General features: G+C 38.6%; 1 protein-coding gene across 6 annotated transcripts in view; it reads left to right on the top strand.

The window, feature by feature from the left end:
• The window catches only part of LOC115381497 (arf-GAP with coiled-coil, ANK repeat and PH domain-containing protein 2), a 56,656-nt gene that overhangs the window by 7,487 nt on the left and 29,989 nt on the right, over positions 1 to 19,180 (top strand). For all 6 annotated transcript variants that reach the window (XM_030082938.1, XM_030082937.1, XM_030082940.1 and 3 more), the window contains exons 2-6: positions 7,568 to 7,625; positions 11,727 to 11,846; positions 12,156 to 12,209; positions 14,249 to 14,307; positions 15,461 to 15,644. In XM_030082938.1, the coding sequence (XP_029938798.1) occupies positions 7,568 to 7,625; positions 11,727 to 11,846; positions 12,156 to 12,209; positions 14,249 to 14,307; positions 15,461 to 15,644 (475 nt within the window). The remainder of the gene's footprint in view (positions 1 to 7,567; positions 7,626 to 11,726; positions 11,847 to 12,155; positions 12,210 to 14,248; positions 14,308 to 15,460; positions 15,645 to 19,180) is intronic.

Below are 19,180 nucleotides of genomic sequence, written 5' to 3'. Positions count from 1 at the left end.
TTGGGTCTATCACAAATTGATCTCCTATTGAAAGTGTTTTCGTTGTGTATCTTTTTTTTTTCCTTTCAGAGATGCGATATCACCTCATTAAAATATGTGACTTGTCAAAAAAAAGTCCACAGATATGTGTGTATGAGTCACAGTCACTCTTTCAGCTTTACTCTGGATAATAAAAAAAGCTGTAGTCCCTTCCATCTTCGGCCTCGGTGTACTTCCTTCCTGTCCTTTACGCACGGGCTGAATGAGGATGTACAGTGAACGCTGAAACTCGCTCATCACGACAGCAGGGGAAATTTCCTAAAACTTGTCAGTGTTTATCTTTAAGCAATGACTTCATCATGTTGATATTGTTGAAGCTCTAATGGTGGGTTTTTGCCACAGAGGGCCTCCCCCTCCTCTATGTCACCACCCTCTAACAATTACAGGATCTACGTCACAGTGCTGAAGCTCACTCCATTCTTCACATTTCCATCGACAGCAACAGATTCACTGGCCTGAATTGTTGCCTGTTTTATTTAAGCCAGTGGAATTAACCCTTGTTTTAATCATGCTACTCAATGCGTCATTGCAAAAACAACACCGAATCTATTTACTATACCATACAACACTGATGTCAAAATTTAGAGATGACAAAACTCTGCTTGACACAGGACTAAATACATTCAGAAAACACCAAAGGAAGCTTTAGTGCAGAGCTCATTGATTCATCTTCTGAAATTGAATGTGATATAATATTAAGTATGAATTAAGCTTGTTTTTGGATAACATTACTTTGCTCATGTTATATTTGGATAATTCAAATGTGGGAATGGACTCTGCAGTACATTACATGTTATAAACTAGCCAGATGTGTCTATTGAATTCTCAGGACCATAAGTCACAATTTAATTTTTTTTTTAATTTACTTTTTAGTTGCTTTGCTGTTTGTGTGACTGATGTTAAGAAGTGTCTTCAAATCAAAGTCATGGAGCACGAGAAGGCAAAATATGACAGAATCCTTCTACGGGACCACTGGAAAAACCTTCATCACTACTGTAGTTGACCGACAGTGCAAGTAACGACAACGGCTTCAGCTGGAGGATAGAATTTACAGCCGGGCTCTTAGAACTTAAAAAAAAAAACAAAACCCAACTTGCTCTTCTCTTGTCGGCCAACTGTCTCAGTAAGAGCTGTTTGAAAGTGGAATAATGGTTGCAGATTTTCACTCAGAAAGAGGATATCTGAGGATACATCTGCATTGGAACCCATCCTCCAACGAGGAGCCAAGTGCAAATATGCTTGTAGCAGATGGTCTCGGAGTGTCGGCTTATGTCTTTGAAGTGCTGAGCTCTGTGGCAAGGGCTCATAGAAGACTCTATTGAGCTGGCAACATGAATGACAAACCTGTTCACCAACCTTACTTCTGCATGCGGAGGGCACACAGTCTGCTGGCTGCCTGCCAGTAGCCATGCATCACGCTCCCTAGGCGACACGCTTTGTTTTGGAGTGTGGTCGCTGAATCACTGCAGAAAAATTAGGTGTCTCCACTTTTATACGATGGAGTACTAGCAAACCGAAGCAGATTGGTGTAGTGCACCATAAAAAAGTGCATTTTGCACATTTCTGTTGTTGATACTGGTTTGTTGTTGGCAATGAGATATTTTTTGCCATCCATGTCTAGAATAAATTAACATTGCATGGTTTGTGTTTGTGCACATGTTAAATTAATCCCTTTTAGGAGTTTGAAGCCACAACCTTAAGCTTAACTGATTTTTCCCCTTGGATATAAAGTATCTTGAATCTTGAATAACATTTTTTTCAGTAATCTGCATAAGTTGTCCACATGTTGCTCACATTGACCTTGTTGAGCTAAACCCAGAATTATACCTGAACACCCCTAAAATGTTCCGTTTTTCCAGTAATTCTGACTCTAAATTGTACTTAAATGATAATAGAAAATTGCTAAATATTCCAATAAACAACATAAAATTATGATGCAAACAAAACTGACAAATATAGGACACCGCTGTGCAATCATTTTGTTTAGTTCCTTGCAACTAATGAAAATTTGTTATACCCATATTATAGTGAAATATGACACACATTCTTTTACCTAAGTAATTTGTCTGAATTGTCTCGAAATTCAGACAAATTTTTGTAGGTTTTTTTTTTAAATTATTAACCTGCAGATCTAAAATGTGGATGAGGTTGAATAATGCACACTTTTTATAATATACAGCTTTGTGGAGCAGTGCCGTTTTGTGTGCTGTTGCTCAACAAAAGAGAAGTCGTCCATGTTGCTGAATTGGCCGATTTCCTCATGATGTGGTTGGCGATGGCGAGACGGGTTTTCTTCATGAGTTATAGTCTCCCTCATACCCACACGTCTCGATTTAGCCTCAGCTTCACCCTCACAACCAAGAAACACATCAACCAGGATTTTTACCTTCTGTAATTTATATTATTTCATGCAGTGAAAAAATCTAACAATCATAGGTGACATATCTCTTCTGCAATTTTATTTGTTCTAGTTGAGCTCATCACTTCGCTGGAACGGTAAACTAACTGATACGGTGGATATGGTTTCTTTTATAGTTTTGTTTATGTTGAATGAGTAAACTCAACACAGTTTTCATGCGAAAGGTACAGAAGGTTGATCAAACTATTTTTTTACAAGTTAATTATTAAATTACTGGGGGTTTTTTTTAAAGAAAAAACTACTTTTGATTTATTTAAAGAGTTGAATGCATAATTAAGAGAAATATATTTACCTGCTGGAGATGTAGTAAATTTGGGGTTTCATTCAGCACATGTCACACAAAACAAGTAATTGGAAAATGTTTCTCAAGACACTGACAGTATAACTTCAGATGCTAATTGTTGCGATTAATATTTGTTGGTTAAAGGTATAACGGATGATTTTCTCAAAAGTCGAAGCCAAATGTCTGTTACTCGCTTTTTGAAAACACGCATGTGCCAGACCATCCTACCTGCTCTGCTGCTCCTACGAGCGCACTTGACGGCGTGACGCAAGCATTTCTTCAGCGTGATTGACATGTCGGAGAACCAATAGTTGACACTCGCATCACGCCATTCATTGGCTAAAACATCGTCCATTATACCTTTAAGTTTTTTCCTGTCAGTGCAGTTAAACTGTCAATCAACGCTCTGCCTCTTAAGCTACAACACCATCAGACAGCACTGCTCCTCTCTGCAGCAGTGCTCAAGTAAACGACACCACCCAGACAGCACTGTGAACTTCAAAACACACAATGGTTAAAATGTTGATAAATGCTTAAAACATGGAAATTGTCAGAAAAGTCAAATGTGTCCTTACATTTGATTAGGCAGCTTGTGTTATTTCAAAAACTATTTTTCAGTCAGGGAAATTTTTCACCAGGAACAAACTAGACTTAGATAATTACTGTACTCTTGGATTAAGATAAAGACTAAAATGATTAACCTTGAGATGTTTAAAGCCAAGTCTGAATAAAAATGGGATGAGACCAGCTAACTGTGGTTAAAAGTACCAAGGTAGATTGAGACTAACACAGAAAATACCTGTCCAAATTACCAGTATCATGCCGCATATGAGCCCTTTGCTGGTAGTATGGTGGTATACTGTATCGCTATATTAAGGCTATGGATGGATTCCTGAGTGGTCTGAAAGCAGCATGAATTCCAGGATTTAATCCTTCCATTGTTTGGCCCTCTCTTTATGCATGTTTGTTTTTCCTGAAAATAAGGTAATACAAGATGGCTAAATCACCCATTTTTGCAGACAATCCTCTCAGTGACTGACTGAATTGCATAAATGTTTTCCCAATGATTAACAGCGGACATTTCAAATTCTTCAGAATTAAACTGATTAAAACCTCTTTGTCACACTTCAGTATTGCTGGTTTTCTGGGAGAACATGAGCAAAAGATTTCATTTATGTGCTTCATTGTTTGTAGTTTGACTACAGAAGCAGCAATGTCCTTGTGCAATCATTTTGTTTAGTTCCTTGTAACTGCACAGTCATACAAAGCTGGGGTGCAAATCTTAAGACTTCCTGTTCCTGAGACATGGTAGAAGGGTAGAAGGTATGGTAGAAGGATATGGAGTTCATTTACTAGAAGGAAATATGCCCACCTGGCTGCTCTGTCATCAGAATTCTGCATCTTTCTGGATGTAGTAAATGTTTGGCTGCCATATTTATCCAAACAGATCTATGATTGCCTTTCACTCTTTTCCTTCATTTGAGTTATAGATGATTAAGATGGAGTACCTAACATATATTTTTTGGCATTTTGATGTGTCAGTTTATCCTGATGGTGCCTTCTTGGCCAATTTTAATTATTTTTGATGAGTTGGACTTGAAGTGGAGAATGTTAATATTAGGAGATTTTAACCTTCATATTGATGATGGTCTTTTACCATGGTTGCTGATCTCTTTACCATTGCAATCATTTAACTTCCAACATGTCCAAGGCCCCACACATGCTACTGGGTCATACAGTGGATCTTGTTTTCTGTTTGGGTTTAATTATAGATGATTCGTGTGGTTGATGTCCATGTGAATGACTCACAGGTGCTTATATTTTGATCTTTCTTTTTACCTTGATCCTTTCCATCCTAAAACACTGATTTGCAAATCAGGCTGCTGCGTAAAGATTCATAGACTTGTTTGTTGCTAACATCACTCACAGTGATGTTGATTTTTTTTGTTTCTTCCCTTCATTGCCTATGTGCATCCGTTTAAAGACAGTGGAGCCTTTGAAACAAAACATTGTCCAACGAGCAATTTACTGTCCCTCGGTAGATTAAAGTATTTGTTATTTTATAAGGGACTGTTTGACGCTCTTACACTTTATTACGTTGCAACCCAGGGGTCTGTTTTGGGTCCGATTATCTTCTTGCTTTCACATATTTTCTCTTGTGCAAATTATTAGACGCTACAATGCTATTTCTCATCATCTCCATGCTGACAATGTTCAAATGTAATGTTCTTTCAAAGGTTCTGTTTTATATAAAGTGGCTTGTTTACAAAAATGCTGAACAGAAATAACAGAATATGTCAAAACTCAGACTGCAGGTTAAAAAAAAAAGTGAATTTGAGATAATAATCCAAACTTTTATCTTTTCTCATTTTGCTTAACAGTAGTTTGTGTTTGTTTGTTTAAACAAGTCAGCTTTGGATTGCCTTCAGACTGTGTGGCAAGACTTTTAACCAGGATCTAAAGATGGTCCAACATTACCCCAGTCTTGGCTTCTATTCACTGGTTGTTAGTAAATATTTACTCCATGGTCATGCTATGCTAAAGCATAGCACGACCATACTGAGGTCAAAGGGTCAGAAGTTAGTGTAGGCTCACCCACTCAATTTAAACTCGTGGGGATCGGATGTTTCTGGTTGTCACTAAAACTGTGGAAGTCTTTCCCACTTTTATATAATTTCCAACATTGTGCTCCTGTTTCTCATAAATGCCTCAAAGTCATGCCGATATGCACTTTGTTCAGGTGTTCCTTTGTGATAGCCCTCTGATGCCTCCTTTACTCTCAAAGTCCAAGTGATTCATCACCTGACTCAAACTAAATTATATGCTTATTTTAATTAAATGAAAAGGGCAGAATTAGACTAAAATCGAAGCTGGTGTCATGCAAATATAAGTTGTTGGGTCCTGTTTTAACCCCACAATAATCTTTGGGCCCCATTTTGGAACTATCTGCAAAAATCAGCTATTCAACTTGGCATCAGCTGAGAGAGGAGAAAGTGTTGGTCAGCATTCTGTAAGCCAGTATCAGTTCAAATTGCTAAGTAAGTGCTTGCCAAGGCATTTTTCCGGTTCCCACTTTGTATTTTCTTGATCTCTGTGTACTGTTTGCATGTACTGCTCAGTGGTTCCGAGTTCAGTCTTCATAAGGAGGCTTGTGTGTTAAAATTAAATGTCTGCTCCTTTTGTTCTCTTTTTTTCTCCAGCTCATTATCCAGACTCCGGCTGGGCATGCTCCAAGTTGGAGACGTGAAGCAATAGCCTAGATTTTCATTTTTGCGACAGCCCCTCCTTTTCTTATTCTCTGTCAGCACTTTCACAAGTTCACCCTACAGAGCTTTTTTTTTTTTTTCCAAGATTGCAGTGAAATGGGAAATGGTCATCTGTTTGTGGCTGGGAGTGACTGACAGAGTAGAACTTTCTTCTTCTTTTCAGTAGTTTAAAACTCTTGACTATTTCTTGGCCAAGCTTTCTTTATGTCGCTGCTGAGCAAACCGTGAATCTAACGTGCTGTTTGCCTTTTTTTTTTTGAATGAATGAATGAATACATTTAACATCAATTTGAACATCAATTCCTGACCCTGACCATTTTTGCAAATTGCATTTTCTCCTTTTTGCATGGTAACCTGGAGCATTTCTAAAAGTTCCATTTTCAGTGGCTCCGAGCACTGTTGCTTTGTAAATGGACCCCCAAATCAAAAAACAAGTTTTGTGTTTGCACTTAAAAAAAACTGTGGTGTAAATAAAGCCTCAATTTTCATCCAAATATTTGTATATTTGTCCATCACAGGTGTAAAAAGAAATATCTTAATGGGGTATGAATTATTGTTGGTGTCATTGCTGTCCTTATAAGATATTTTAGATGAAAAAACTCAAAAGCCTGTGTTTGAGCATGAGGAATTGGGTCTTCTTTCTCACTCAAAGCCTGTAGGCTGTCGATCCTGTGGAGAACCAAGCTGTGCTCCGTCATGTTTTACAGGACATAGTGCCAGACCTGATTTCAGACCTGCAGCATGATCCAGAATGGGGGCTGTGTGTGTGTGTGTGTGCGTGCGTGCGTGCGCGCTTTGATGATTGCGCGATTGGCATGAATGTTAATATCAGGATACCACTGGTATTGACCTAAAATGGCTTTATTTTGAAACGATGGCGTTTGCTAAAAAAATTAAAATGCTTGCCAACACCCGGCCATAAAATGAGTAAATATGACAAAAAATAAGGACAACATTGGCTCAGCAGAGCCATTTTAAGTAGGATGGATTTTGTTTTTTAGCAAATGAGATATAAATACAGCTTATATTTCTGGTCCTAATATGAAATAGTTTATCTTTGTGCTTTCACATATGTTTGAAACTTCTATTGCTATCCGTGGGTTGCCACTGAAAAAGTAGGAGTATGCAAAATAATGCATTAATCCCACTACAGGAGAGACATATTAGAATGTAGACATGCTCATGTGTAAGTAACAGTGTTGAACCAAACAACAAAATCACCAAGTTTTGTTAACTGTGGCTATTGAGTGCTACATAAACAGTTTATTACCTCCCCCATTCTTTATATCATTTTAAAGTATTCCAAGTTGATACTATGGACATAAAAGTGTAAAAGTGTAATTTGAATAAAAAAAAAATAGTACCTTGCTTGTACTTTTTCCATTTTGACTGATATGAATACAGAAAGCACAGGTTAGCTAATGTGGTAAAGCTGTAGGAGTGATTTTGCGAAGACCGGAAAGAGCCCTGTGTGTTTTCAGTCGTGTTTCACCATTCATGCATTAGAATGTCAGTGAGGCTGTGCTCTGTTTCACTTGTCTGTGTTTTGTGTCCTTGTAGAGCCACCATAGAGGAAGTGGAGGGGGATGTGTGCGAGTTGGAGTCCAAGCTTGACAAAGTGAGTACCACCCATAAAAAACACTGACTAACTGTTTATTCGCCCCACTGTAGGAACTAGCAGCTAGAAAGGTTTTTGTGCCTGTGAGTGAAGAGCGAGAGGTTTCTCAGGTAGTATCCCCTTGCAGGTTGTCCTCAAGGCTCAAAACACACACTGTTTAAGGATATCATATCATGACCTTATTGGATAGATTCCAGTTGTGTTGCCTGAAAGACTGAGCAGTGAACTCCAGAGACATTAGCAGAAACTATTTTCCTTCCTTGAACCCCCTTTGGTAGATACTGTCAACTGCAGAAAAGCAACGTCCCACAAGAGCTGCATTTGTGGAGATGCTAGACTTCAAACACTAACTGTAATTTGTGTAATGTGAGGACAGAGTATTCACTTGCTGCCTAATTTATTGCACCCACCATCAAATTAATTGATCGGCTCATGATTTACGTTGCTTGTCAGTGGTCTAACTCCTCTGACTGATTGATTTCAATGCTGTGCATGTGAACAATGTAAGTGCTTCTGTTCTTCAGAAATATCCATGTTAATGTAATTTAGATCTGTAATGATGACTTTGTGTTTCAGATGTACCAGTGAGTAAATACCAACTGTTTGGTTTCCTTTATTCATAAGAACTTTATAATTATCTTCTTTGCATTACTGTTTTTTTCCTTCAATGAAAATCATAAACTTAAAAAATAAACAGCAAAGTAATGATTGTGTACTATTGTACTTAATATGGTACCTATGAAACTAAAGTGAAAAATAATTAAGATTTAGGTTTCAGTTTGTGTCAAAGACTCTTTCGTTTTATTGCAAATTGCTCTCATGGGAGATTAGCCATAAGGCAGAGCTCACCTCAAGTTCTCACACACAAATGCTGCCTCATGCCAAGAAAAATAAATTCATACATAGCATCTTGACAATCCTTGAGAAACTGAAAGTAGATGTCACATCGAAAAAGCATATTACTGCACCAGTGTCAGGGTTTGAACCAACACTGTTTAATCTTTAGAAAAAAATAAAATAATAATACATTTTATTTGTATAGCACTTTTCAAAACACTCAAAGACGCTTAATATGCTTAATATATCTTAACCTCGTCACTAAAACTGGACATCAATCTAAAAGTATGAAAATCTTTGAGTTGGCCTCATATTGAACATGTTTTAGTTTTTATTATTATTATTATTATTACATTAGATCCATTATTTCATTTATTATTCTTCATTATTTAGAACTGTTAAGGATTGGAATAAATATTCAGAATGAGTGGTGACTTTTCATATTTGTTTGTTTGTTTATTTATTTATTTGTTTGTTTTTTTGTTTGCTTATTTGTTTGTTTTGCTTGTTTGTTTTTGTAATAAAAATAAAACTAGTTAAGCCTTTGTGCCCCTAAAATTACATTTGGACTTGCAGTTAACTGTTTGACAGTTCTTTCTGACATGGTGATAAACCAGTCAAACCCCAATTCATTGTCTCTGGACTTGCAGAGTCTCCTCCTCCTCCACCCACCTCCTCCTCCTCCTCTTCCGTGACTCAGTCCCAGTCTCACTTCCTCTCCGGTTCTTGCAGATTCAAACCTACGAAAGAGTGGGTGTGGCTGTGATAATGTGCGCTTCAGTCCTGATATGGGTGGAGTTGTGCTAAGAGATCAGAGTTACACTGGAGTTTTCTTACCTCTCTGACCAGTACGCGCACAACCAGACCGAGTTGAAAGTACTCTGACGTTTAACAGTGTTCACACTGAATCTGCAATCATATTTAAAAAAAAAAAAAAAAAAAGCACCCAAAGCAAGGGGAGAACTCCAGGTGTGGGTGTCAGCCCTCTGAAGATGAGAATTCACTGTTGTTTGATTTTTCATCTTGGAGTTTTACCAAATTTAATCTTTGTACTGTGCAGTGTGGGGGACAGGAGGAGGAATTAACTGCACCCGTCTGTTTGCCTCACGTCTCACTGAAGGGACAGCCTGCTATTATTAGGCTCTCCCACAGTTAGAGCGGAGTGAAAAAAAAAAAAGCTTAGGTACTGCTATTTTTCACAGTCTACACTGTGAAATTGAGTGTATTGATGAGCAATACACTCCACACAGTAAAGTAATTCCGGTAAAGTTTGATTTCAATTTTAATGTGGACTTTTAGGAGTCCTCAGACACATCAACACTATGCAATATGAGTGTGTGTCTGTGCTTTTGTTGGACCTGTCTTGGAAGTATCTTTTTTTTTTTTTTTTTTTTTTTTTTTTAATCCAGTGTTTCCTGAGTAAGGCCCATTTTACACTGCTTGTGTTATGGATCCTGAACGGATGTGCAGCAGAGCAGGAGTTACAAGCGTAGATATATGGCCATAGATATGTATATGGCTACTAGCATTGTAATAGACGACTGTATTTCAACTGGATGTATTTTACTTGTGACTCCGCAGCTGCAACAGAGTCACAAGTGATCTGACAGCGGGTCTATTTTCTCCACATACCGCAGCCAACACACCAGGGATTGAATGAAAGATGACGGACTTCTAAAGCCACGCACGACTGCATGCTGGTCTTTCAAAATAAAAATTCCCCCTTGCACTCCCCAGCGCATATGCATTTGGTGGGGATGGCAAACCTCCGGTGTGGAGATCTGGATCTGGTGGAAATCCAGTCATTAATTGCGATGAGAGCTAATTCTTGTAGGCATGCATCTATGCTTGTAGCTCCTGCTACATGACGTAATGTTCCGCTGCGCATCCGTTCCGAATCCCTAACGATCCCTAGTGCAAAATGTTCCTCAGACTCTCACCCTTGCAAACATACTTTGCTTAAACTGGCTTTGAAATAGTGGTTTCCATTCTCAGAACACACAAATCAGCATGTTCTCATCTGTTAATGTTTTCATTGCTGGCAAATTAACTGCTTCTTCTTTGGTTAACAAGCTTCTGCTTATCCCTTCTCTTGTTCTGTTTTTGGACAGTCGGTAAAATGGTGGATGCATCACTGATATGCTACACAATATTTAGCTACCTTCTGTTTTCCCTTTTGAAGAGTAGTTGTCCATTCATCGATCTTTTAGATAATGCTTTTTTATCTCAGGTGGTTGGAGTTAATCCCAGTTGGCTTTGGGCAAGAGCACGTTACTCCCTCTACGGGTTGTAAGTTGCATCTTTTTTTCGATGCGCAGACGGAACTCCACCATCGATAAACCAGCGACAGACCTGAGACTTGTTCTGTAAAATTATTCGTCCAGCTCTGGCCGTCTGGTTTTTAGCCCATAATTAGCCTTCTTTGATTACTTCACTACATCAACAGTCTATCTGCTCTGCTCACAATTTTCTTACAGTATGAGCTCTCTTTCTGCTGGTCTGTTTCTAATCTTTAGTTTAAATTCTGTGTAGCTTCATCATTTTAGTGACGTGGTTTGCTCTGTCAGTTAAAAGCTAAATGCCATTGTTGAGTCAGAGATTTTTCCATTTTTCAGTGGTAATCAGAATCTGTTTTTGGTGGTAACTGGCTTTCGTGTTTGGGGCTGTTTTTCTCTGCTGAAAATAATTTAGTTGCTCATCAGACATTTTGATAAACAGCATTATATTACACAATCCTGAAAATTTGACTCATTTTTATTCCCTTGTAGATTTAATGTTCACTTGCAAATCCTACTTATTTGTGTAGTAATACTGTGTTTTAGTTAACTGATTTTTATCAGTGAAGGAAGTTGTATTAAGTCAGCGTTTGTCATGAGGTTATTCAGTTACTTGGACTAAAAGCTGTGTGTTATGTCTTGTGTGGGAGTGGATGCAGGCCAGGGTTTGATGTGAGTTTATAGAGCCTCGAATTATCCTTTCCCTCAATGCGTCAGAAGGAAAAGAAGCGTCTGTTTCTAATTGCAAGCATGAAGCATCTTGTGTTTTAGCATTAGTCTTCTCCTCTCCACCTCCAGGTTCCACCAAATCTGTGATTCCTGAATTTATTTTTAGCAGTAAAACCTCCACAGTTTTTAATCAGTGTATGCCCTGAAGAAATGACCAGCACAGCTTCTGTCATCTCTTCACTCAAGTATTATATCCTCAGTCTTCTGCCTCCTTTCATATCTAACCTTTTTTTCTTCCTTGTTTCTTTTTTCCCCCCAGTTGGTGAAGTTGTGCATTGGGATGATCGATGCTGGAAAAGCTTACAATGCAGCCAATAGGCAGTTCGTTAATGGAATCCGTGAGCTCGCACAACAATCCACCAAAGACGAAGTCATTGAGGTAAACGGCAAATATTACAGTCCCAGGTTCACTAAGTTGCTGTGGGACATTGTTTGGCCTGCTTAGTGTTACCCTCCCTTCAGTCTGTAAAATTACAATAAATTGTAAATTCAATGAAATAAACTAAACACCTCAGGTGTTCATATGTGCTGTTCCCTAAGTGCTGTGTGTGTTTATGACTGATAAATTGCAAAACGGATAGACGTTTTAATGCAGGCCTGGTTATTCGACCTGTGCTGTTTTGTGTGTGTTATTACCTTTACTGCCTTTTTCTCACCAATCATCTCTGTCCTGTTTCTCTCTCCACAGTCCAGTCTCACAAAGTTTGCCGAGAGCCTGCAGGAGATGATCAACTATCACACGGTATACTGTCACTGACATGTGAAACCGGATGTATCGTCAGTATTTTTTACCCCTTGTTGCAGCTGGCCGATGACAAAGCCCACAGGCTTATGGTCTGGACCAGCTCTTAAGCTGCCAGAGTTCATATTTATGGCTGGGAAAGACGGCATGCAGAGAAAAATGGGTCTGTGTGGGGAGGGCTGAGGAGAAGGAGAAGCAGATAATAGAGAAGGAACAATTTTTAGGTGCTTAAAGGCTTTTCCTTATGGTTGAATGTGAAGTAGCTGTAATAAGCAGCTCCGAGATGGATTTCATATTGCTGTTAAAAATTTGGAGAATGTTGATGAAAATGTGCCTGCCTGTGAAGCAAGCACACATTGTTTTTTTTTTTTTCTTAAACTTTTTTCCCCATTGAAGACAGTCAGTTCTAAGATATTCAGAATTTTCCATTGTAAACCGCAGCCTGGTTGTCAACAATGAGCTGGGATTTCCTCTCACATAAAAAAGATAGTGACTTAGTTCTTCCTCTGTAAAAGAGAGGAGTTTCCTGTCCTATAAAATGTTCTCACTGCATCTCATGTTGTGGACTTTTAAAACACATTTTGCATGACTTAAGTAAAAGCATAGTCATTCTTTGGTCTCTTTTATGAGGCGAGTGTCAGTGTTTATTCAGCTGAAATAGTGGAACTTCATTATTGTGTTGGCTTTTGACTGGTTTTGGTAAAATAGACGAATATAAACTACATCCAGTCATAATATCTCAGATGGTGTGTGTGTGTGTGTGTGTGTGTGTAGGTAGGTTTTTTTTTTCTTTCTTATTCTTTGGTCGGGGGGGGGACTCCACAAGGAACCCAGAAGGGCACATTTGATGTGAAGCTGCTCCTTCCCAGAGTCAGTTTGTTTGTCCCCTCACTTGCCAATTGGTACTAGACATAAAAATCACATCTAAAAATGACGACACAACTTTTCTTTGACCTTCTATTAAGGCGCAGAGAGAGGACATGAGGTCAGCCAGAGGCTTTTACTCTGCCTCATGCTGAGGAGTAAATACATTTTCCTAACTGGATTGTCCTTGTCAGGCTTCGTCTCTGTGAACTCAGAATAATATGTTCAGAGAGAATTACCAGCCAGCATCGTGCTGTCCTGCCTTTCGTGAGGTTGTAGGAATATATACCCCCCTTTTCTTGTGTGAAGATTTTAGTGATAGATATGTTATTTGTACGATGAAACTAATTTCACCATCAAAGACACATCCTCTTTGTAATGAGTTAATTTTGATCAAATATTTTTTACAGTTAATACAAATCTTTAAATCAATTATCTGATAATAAATATTGAAAAAGAGCTTATGTTTGATATGACTGATCAGAGAAGATGAGCTGTTGTATTGTTTTCTGAACTTATTAATGAGCTGCAGTTTAGAAAGAATGCAGCGGTTTGGTTTTAGTTGACCAAGTTCTCCAAACGTGTTCCCTAAAAGCCTCCAGGAGTCACAGTGCGGGCCTGCGATTGTTACCAGTGGAGACTGCGGTCTCATCAGCTGACTGTCAGATAGGGTTTTTGCCACTCAGCGATCCTTCGGCACATGATCTGTTCAAACACAGTGCTCAATCTGTTCGTCACTGGTAGCCTCTCTTGGCCACACTGCTCATATTGTCTGTTCTGACTGCAGGACTGCACTAAAAGCCCCAGTTAAAGTGCCCGTGTGGCGTTTTGCTGGATAGCTCACTTTCAAGGAAGCATGCAGGTTAAAGAGGCTATGACTCACAAACAGGAATAAGCAAATCACGTCATCTCTCGTGTTTGTCTTTATGAGGGGGGTTTACGGAGTCAACTTGTTTGTGTAAATTTAGCAGCTTAATTGCAGCCTGTGATGTTAAGAAACATCCAGTTACAGAAATGCTCAATGCTGACTTGCAAATTATGCTATGACCTGGAAAAGGAGTTTCCAATTATCAGCATTTTGTAGATGCGAAACACATTTTAAAATGTTGCAGACATTAGTTTTTCTTCTGTGTGCAGAAGTTTACACTTAATTTTCTCTCTCTGTCTCTTCACAGATACTATTTGATCAGGCCCAAAGATCAATCAAGACCCAACTTCAAACATTTGTCAAAGAGTGAGTATGAATTGTCTTTGTATAGTTAATTATGGTTGATTTTATATCCGAGTTATCAAAGCTTTTGAAGAATAGCTCATATTAATTTTTTTTTTTTTGGTGTCCTCCTGCTGTGATGACATCTGCCTCTATTCTCAAGTCAAAAAGACCTGAACTTTGTGATTTTTCTTTATCACAAGTCTAGGGGAAATAACTGAAAAAAAAATACAATTAAAGTGCACACAAGGATGAATGGAATATGTGAGGACATAAAATTATATGGGATATTTTCTATTTAAATGTCGACCTTGCATCTCCTTTTTCTAAGCCTTCTAATACAGCTCAGAAATGTCCCCGTGTAATTACAGGAATCAGTTTCCACTTTGGTTTATTTCATTTATAAGGATTAGCAGTGCTTGCCCCTGGCATACCACAGCTAAACACCCACATCAGCAGCCACCATACTTTAGAGTGAAAGCTGGGAAATATGCTTGTTCACATTTAACCTGAACCTTGTACCATTCAACGATGACATAAGGAAAAAAAAAAAAAGACCAAAGAACGAAAGTGGGACACTCAGTCTGAGCATGTCCTCCAAGAAATTCTTGTGTGTTATAAGAAGGGAAAAAGGTTTATGAACTCACCTTTGACCTTTGTGTGTTGCAGTTGCCTGACCGTATGTGTGTTGCTTTGTATTAAAGATAATAACTTCCTTAGGCAGCTCCACTAGTTGAAGACATTTGTCTGAATTACTGTGTTTGCGGATGTTTATTGCTAATACTTGTGAAAGTTTACTCTGTTCAGCTATTAGATTACTATCACTTGCCTACTATCATAGTATCCTCTTCTTCTTTCCTACGTTCAACAGTGATGCTCCATGTACGACCAGCAGTAATTTGCTGCAATTTGAGCTACAGTACCTTGTTTCAAGTATTCTTGTTTTTGTCTTGCTATCATTAATGTTGAAATAATGAAAATTAAAAAATAGTATCCCAAAACCCACTCCCTTTTTTTAAAATAGCTATGATACATTGATCCTTATCAAACTTATTTAAATCGTCACACTTGCCTATTTCTCTGCTTCTAACACTTGAGAATGTCCATGTGCTGCTTTATATGACCCGACCGCTGTTTCTGTTCAGAATAAATGACTTTGTTTTTTCTTGCTTCACAGTGATCTGCGTAAGTTTAAAGAAGCCAAGAAACAGTTCGACAAAGTTAGCGAAGAAAAAGAGGCTGCTCTCATCAAGAATGCTCAGGCTCCCCGCAACAAACAGCATGAGGTGGAGGAGGCCACCAACATCCTCACTGCCACACGCAAGTGCTTCCGACACATCGTCCTTGACTACGTCTTACAGGTACACCTAATTTTCTAAACAACTATATCAGCGTTTGAGCAACTGTTGCCAAATTGTAAATTAAACACATGCTACACTTTTAAAGACCCCATGAAGTGATGTTGGAGTGAAATTAATTATTTTTAAATTGTTTAAATCTTCTCGTTTCCTCTAAAGCACATGTGTTCCAGATTTACTTAACATGCTTTCCTGCTGGGTTGACTTGAAATCTGAGGCCAGTTAACTCATGATCAGGTTTAAGAAAACCAGCTGAGATGGTTTAAACTTTGTGAAATGTGTGTTGTCCTGCCTGTTATGCTTCAGGTATTAATGGTCAGAACGTGGGAAACTTTGGTCATGGAGAGGTCAAGACATGGACATACTATTTACAAAATTTAGATAGACTCTGGGGTTTGAAATTAATTGATATGGCCCCTGAGGAGCTCATAATAATACCCCTACTCCATCCAGCCACTGATACGAGGCAGGATGCCTCACTACTTTGTTTCAAATCGTAATCTTTAGGTACAGAAAACATTTCTTTTTGTCTAAATCTTGCATAACCTTGAAACGGTTAACTGTGTAATGAATATTACCCCATTTAAAGTAAGATTTATATTAAGATTGCTGACATTCAGCTTTTGAGTCGCAAGTTCAGAAAACAGCTGAGCTGCAGACTATCATGCACAAAATGTTTCCTACAACTTATTATGCTGAGTCAGGGTAAAAACGCTGATGTGACACGGAGAAGAATGAACCACAGCTGTGTTTGATTCTGTTGGAGGTCATCCACCTGTCTTGTTTCTACTGATCACATCAGAGTTGATTCAGCTAAAACAAAACACAGCAGCTCAGCACAGACAGTCATTGTAAATTTACGGCGGCAGTTTTTGTTTTTGCTCGGAAAAGTAACATAGAAATCACGGCACACTGCAGAACAGTCAAGTGTTTTTTTTTTTCTCTCCAGTAAGAAAAAAGTGATTTCGCTTCACAGCAGCTTCTGTGCACACCCAAGGCATAAAACAGATAATGAAACACAGTTGGAGAAAAGCGATTTTCGTTATTCAGGACAGTGATTTGTGCCACCAGGAAAACACTAGAGGAAGCACTAAATTAGAATATTGTAAGATGTATTTCTTTACTTTTCATTTATTTTTGGGATAAATTTACAATTAAATTCATAATATCAAGATCAAACGGTCAGGGATGGGTGAAAATTAGGTCAGGCTGGGTGGAGATTGCAATTTCATATTCTACACATCTGTCACTATGAAACACAATGTGTTAATAGTGGCACACCTTCACAGTGGCTGTACAGTAGTTTTTTTTCCCCCTTACGCACATGAATAGCAACTTTAATTCCCTTTTCTTCTTTCTCTTCTCCCCCGAAAATTTAACAGATAGCTTGAAAATAATATTGTCTCAGAATTTAAAGGAAAATATAATCACAATAATCCATGTATTGTTGATATGCCAGAAGGCATTTGCCTATAAATGTAGATTTTAGTAAATAATTTAATTGTACTTATCAGCAGGGCAAAAAAAAAAGCTTTCGGAACAAACTATTTCAAAGTCTACTTTGTCTTCTATACTGCTGCATCGATGTGAGGATATTTTATCAAAAACTCAATCCCTCTTTTTATCCACTTTTTCCTTCTTTTAGTTCTCACTCAGTATTAATTTGACCCACAGATCAAAATATCAAAGCCATATAACTCTGTCCTGTGATTTCATTGTTGTGCTCCTGTGCCCTCTGCTGCTCTCATGAATGACTGTGGTTTCCCTCAGAGCCACTGTTGACCCTGTTATTAACTCTCCATCTGAAACGGAGTAGACAAACCTACTGGTAGTTTACATCAGAATGAAATGGTCAATAGAAATGTGACTTTATGCCCAAGCAGCCTGCTGTTCTCACTCTTTCATGAAATGAAGGCCAACTGTGAGAATTCAGTTGAGCTTTCATCTTTGCCTTTTACTGATCTTATAGGAAATCTATAAGCTGGCTGCGAAATCAGCTGATTTAAACGGCTTTCATTTGAAGTTTTGTCAGCACTTTACAAACACAGCTTACGTCTGCCTGTTGCAATGTTTTTTAGGAAAAACTTGAAAAAAGATTTAAGCTTTGATTTCTTTTTTGTTCTTTTTATACTGCTTTTGTGGCATTTCTGCTTAATTATACAGTACATAGTTTACAGTGACATGCAAGATGGTAGAGGGAGAGGAAAATATAAGAGAGAAGTTGTAGACCAGACTTGCACTCATGACATTTTAAAAAAAGGAGCAAGTCTTTTTCACCCTTATGTGCCACGTAGTGCTGGATCATAAAATGTGACCCTTTCAAAGTGAAGGGCTTGTCCAGTTGACTATTGGTGGATTCCAGAAACAACATGATACAACTGCAGTAATGTAAAAATACCTTATGCAATAAAAGGGGATAATAAAAACATTGAACTTTAGCCTGACCACAATGTCATCAATCCTAGCAGAGGAACTTTCACCTCAAATATAAATACAACACAGACAAGCAGAACAGTGGACCGTCATTATTGTAGAAAACCCTTTTGCAGGCCTGATTACTGACAAATGTAGCTTCGGATTTTCCTCATGGTTTACATAGAACAGTCAACAATTGCTACAGCTTAGCAACAAATTGCCAACTAATTGCTGTCAAGTTTTGCTTGTGGCTGCTGTGTTGCCACTCTGCCTGTGAAATTACCGTCATTTAGGCGCCTCGCTCCAGTCAAAACTGCTAATTGACTGTAATCAGGGGGAGGAGGGGGCTTGTTAAACTAGTGATGCTTCAGTGATTGTGGCTTGGAGATGGAAAAATAAGCTCCCTTCTCAGGATGGGAGTCAACATCTGTGTGTGTAAACAAGCTTGGTTAGTGTCACTTGAGAAAATGCAGGAGTTAAACTTTTTACCGTGTGTGTTGTGAACCAGTAACCAGTGAATCCAGACAAATCCGTAAGAATAAATGAAAGTGTTGAAGTGATTCGAGGGACCTTGTTTTCCCCTCAGTGCTATGTTCATCGCCACGCCCAGCCAATGACTCGACTGTTACACAGCAGTTATTGCTGTTGGGACAATAAAAACGAAGCTCATGTTTCAGTCTCAGTGCCTCACGGTTCCACTACAGCATGCCTCTACGCTCTCCAACGATAACATGAGATAACCTCAAAGACCAGCTGAGCAGCATGGAAGCAGCTAGTTTAACAATGAGGAAGAGTTTACACACAAACACACACTCAGAGAGACTGTGAGACAGCAGGGCATGGGGGACAGTAGATGATCCAATCTTTCCAGGACTCAGAGTTAAGAATGAGGCACAGGGCTCCCCCTGGTGCTCTGGTGCTGAACCATTCTGACCGAAGCGGTGAGAGATTTGGTGACTTTATCAACCTCACTAAAGCTCCTTTCACACCGTCTTTATATCTTTCATATCTATGCTATTTTGTTTTATCTCCTGTTTTTTTATTTCGTTTGTTCTTATTTCATATATCCTTCACAAGCGTCTTTGTTTCTCTACGCTTTCTCTTTGCGTTTTTCTCTCATAATC

Source organism: Salarias fasciatus, chromosome 23 (genome assembly GCF_902148845.1).
Source record: "Salarias fasciatus chromosome 23, fSalaFa1.1, whole genome shotgun sequence".
Lineage (NCBI taxonomy): Eukaryota > Metazoa > Chordata > Actinopteri > Blenniiformes > Blenniidae > Salarias > Salarias fasciatus.
Note: the sequence above shows the minus strand (reverse complement) of the source record. Positions and strands in the feature narration are given on the sequence as shown.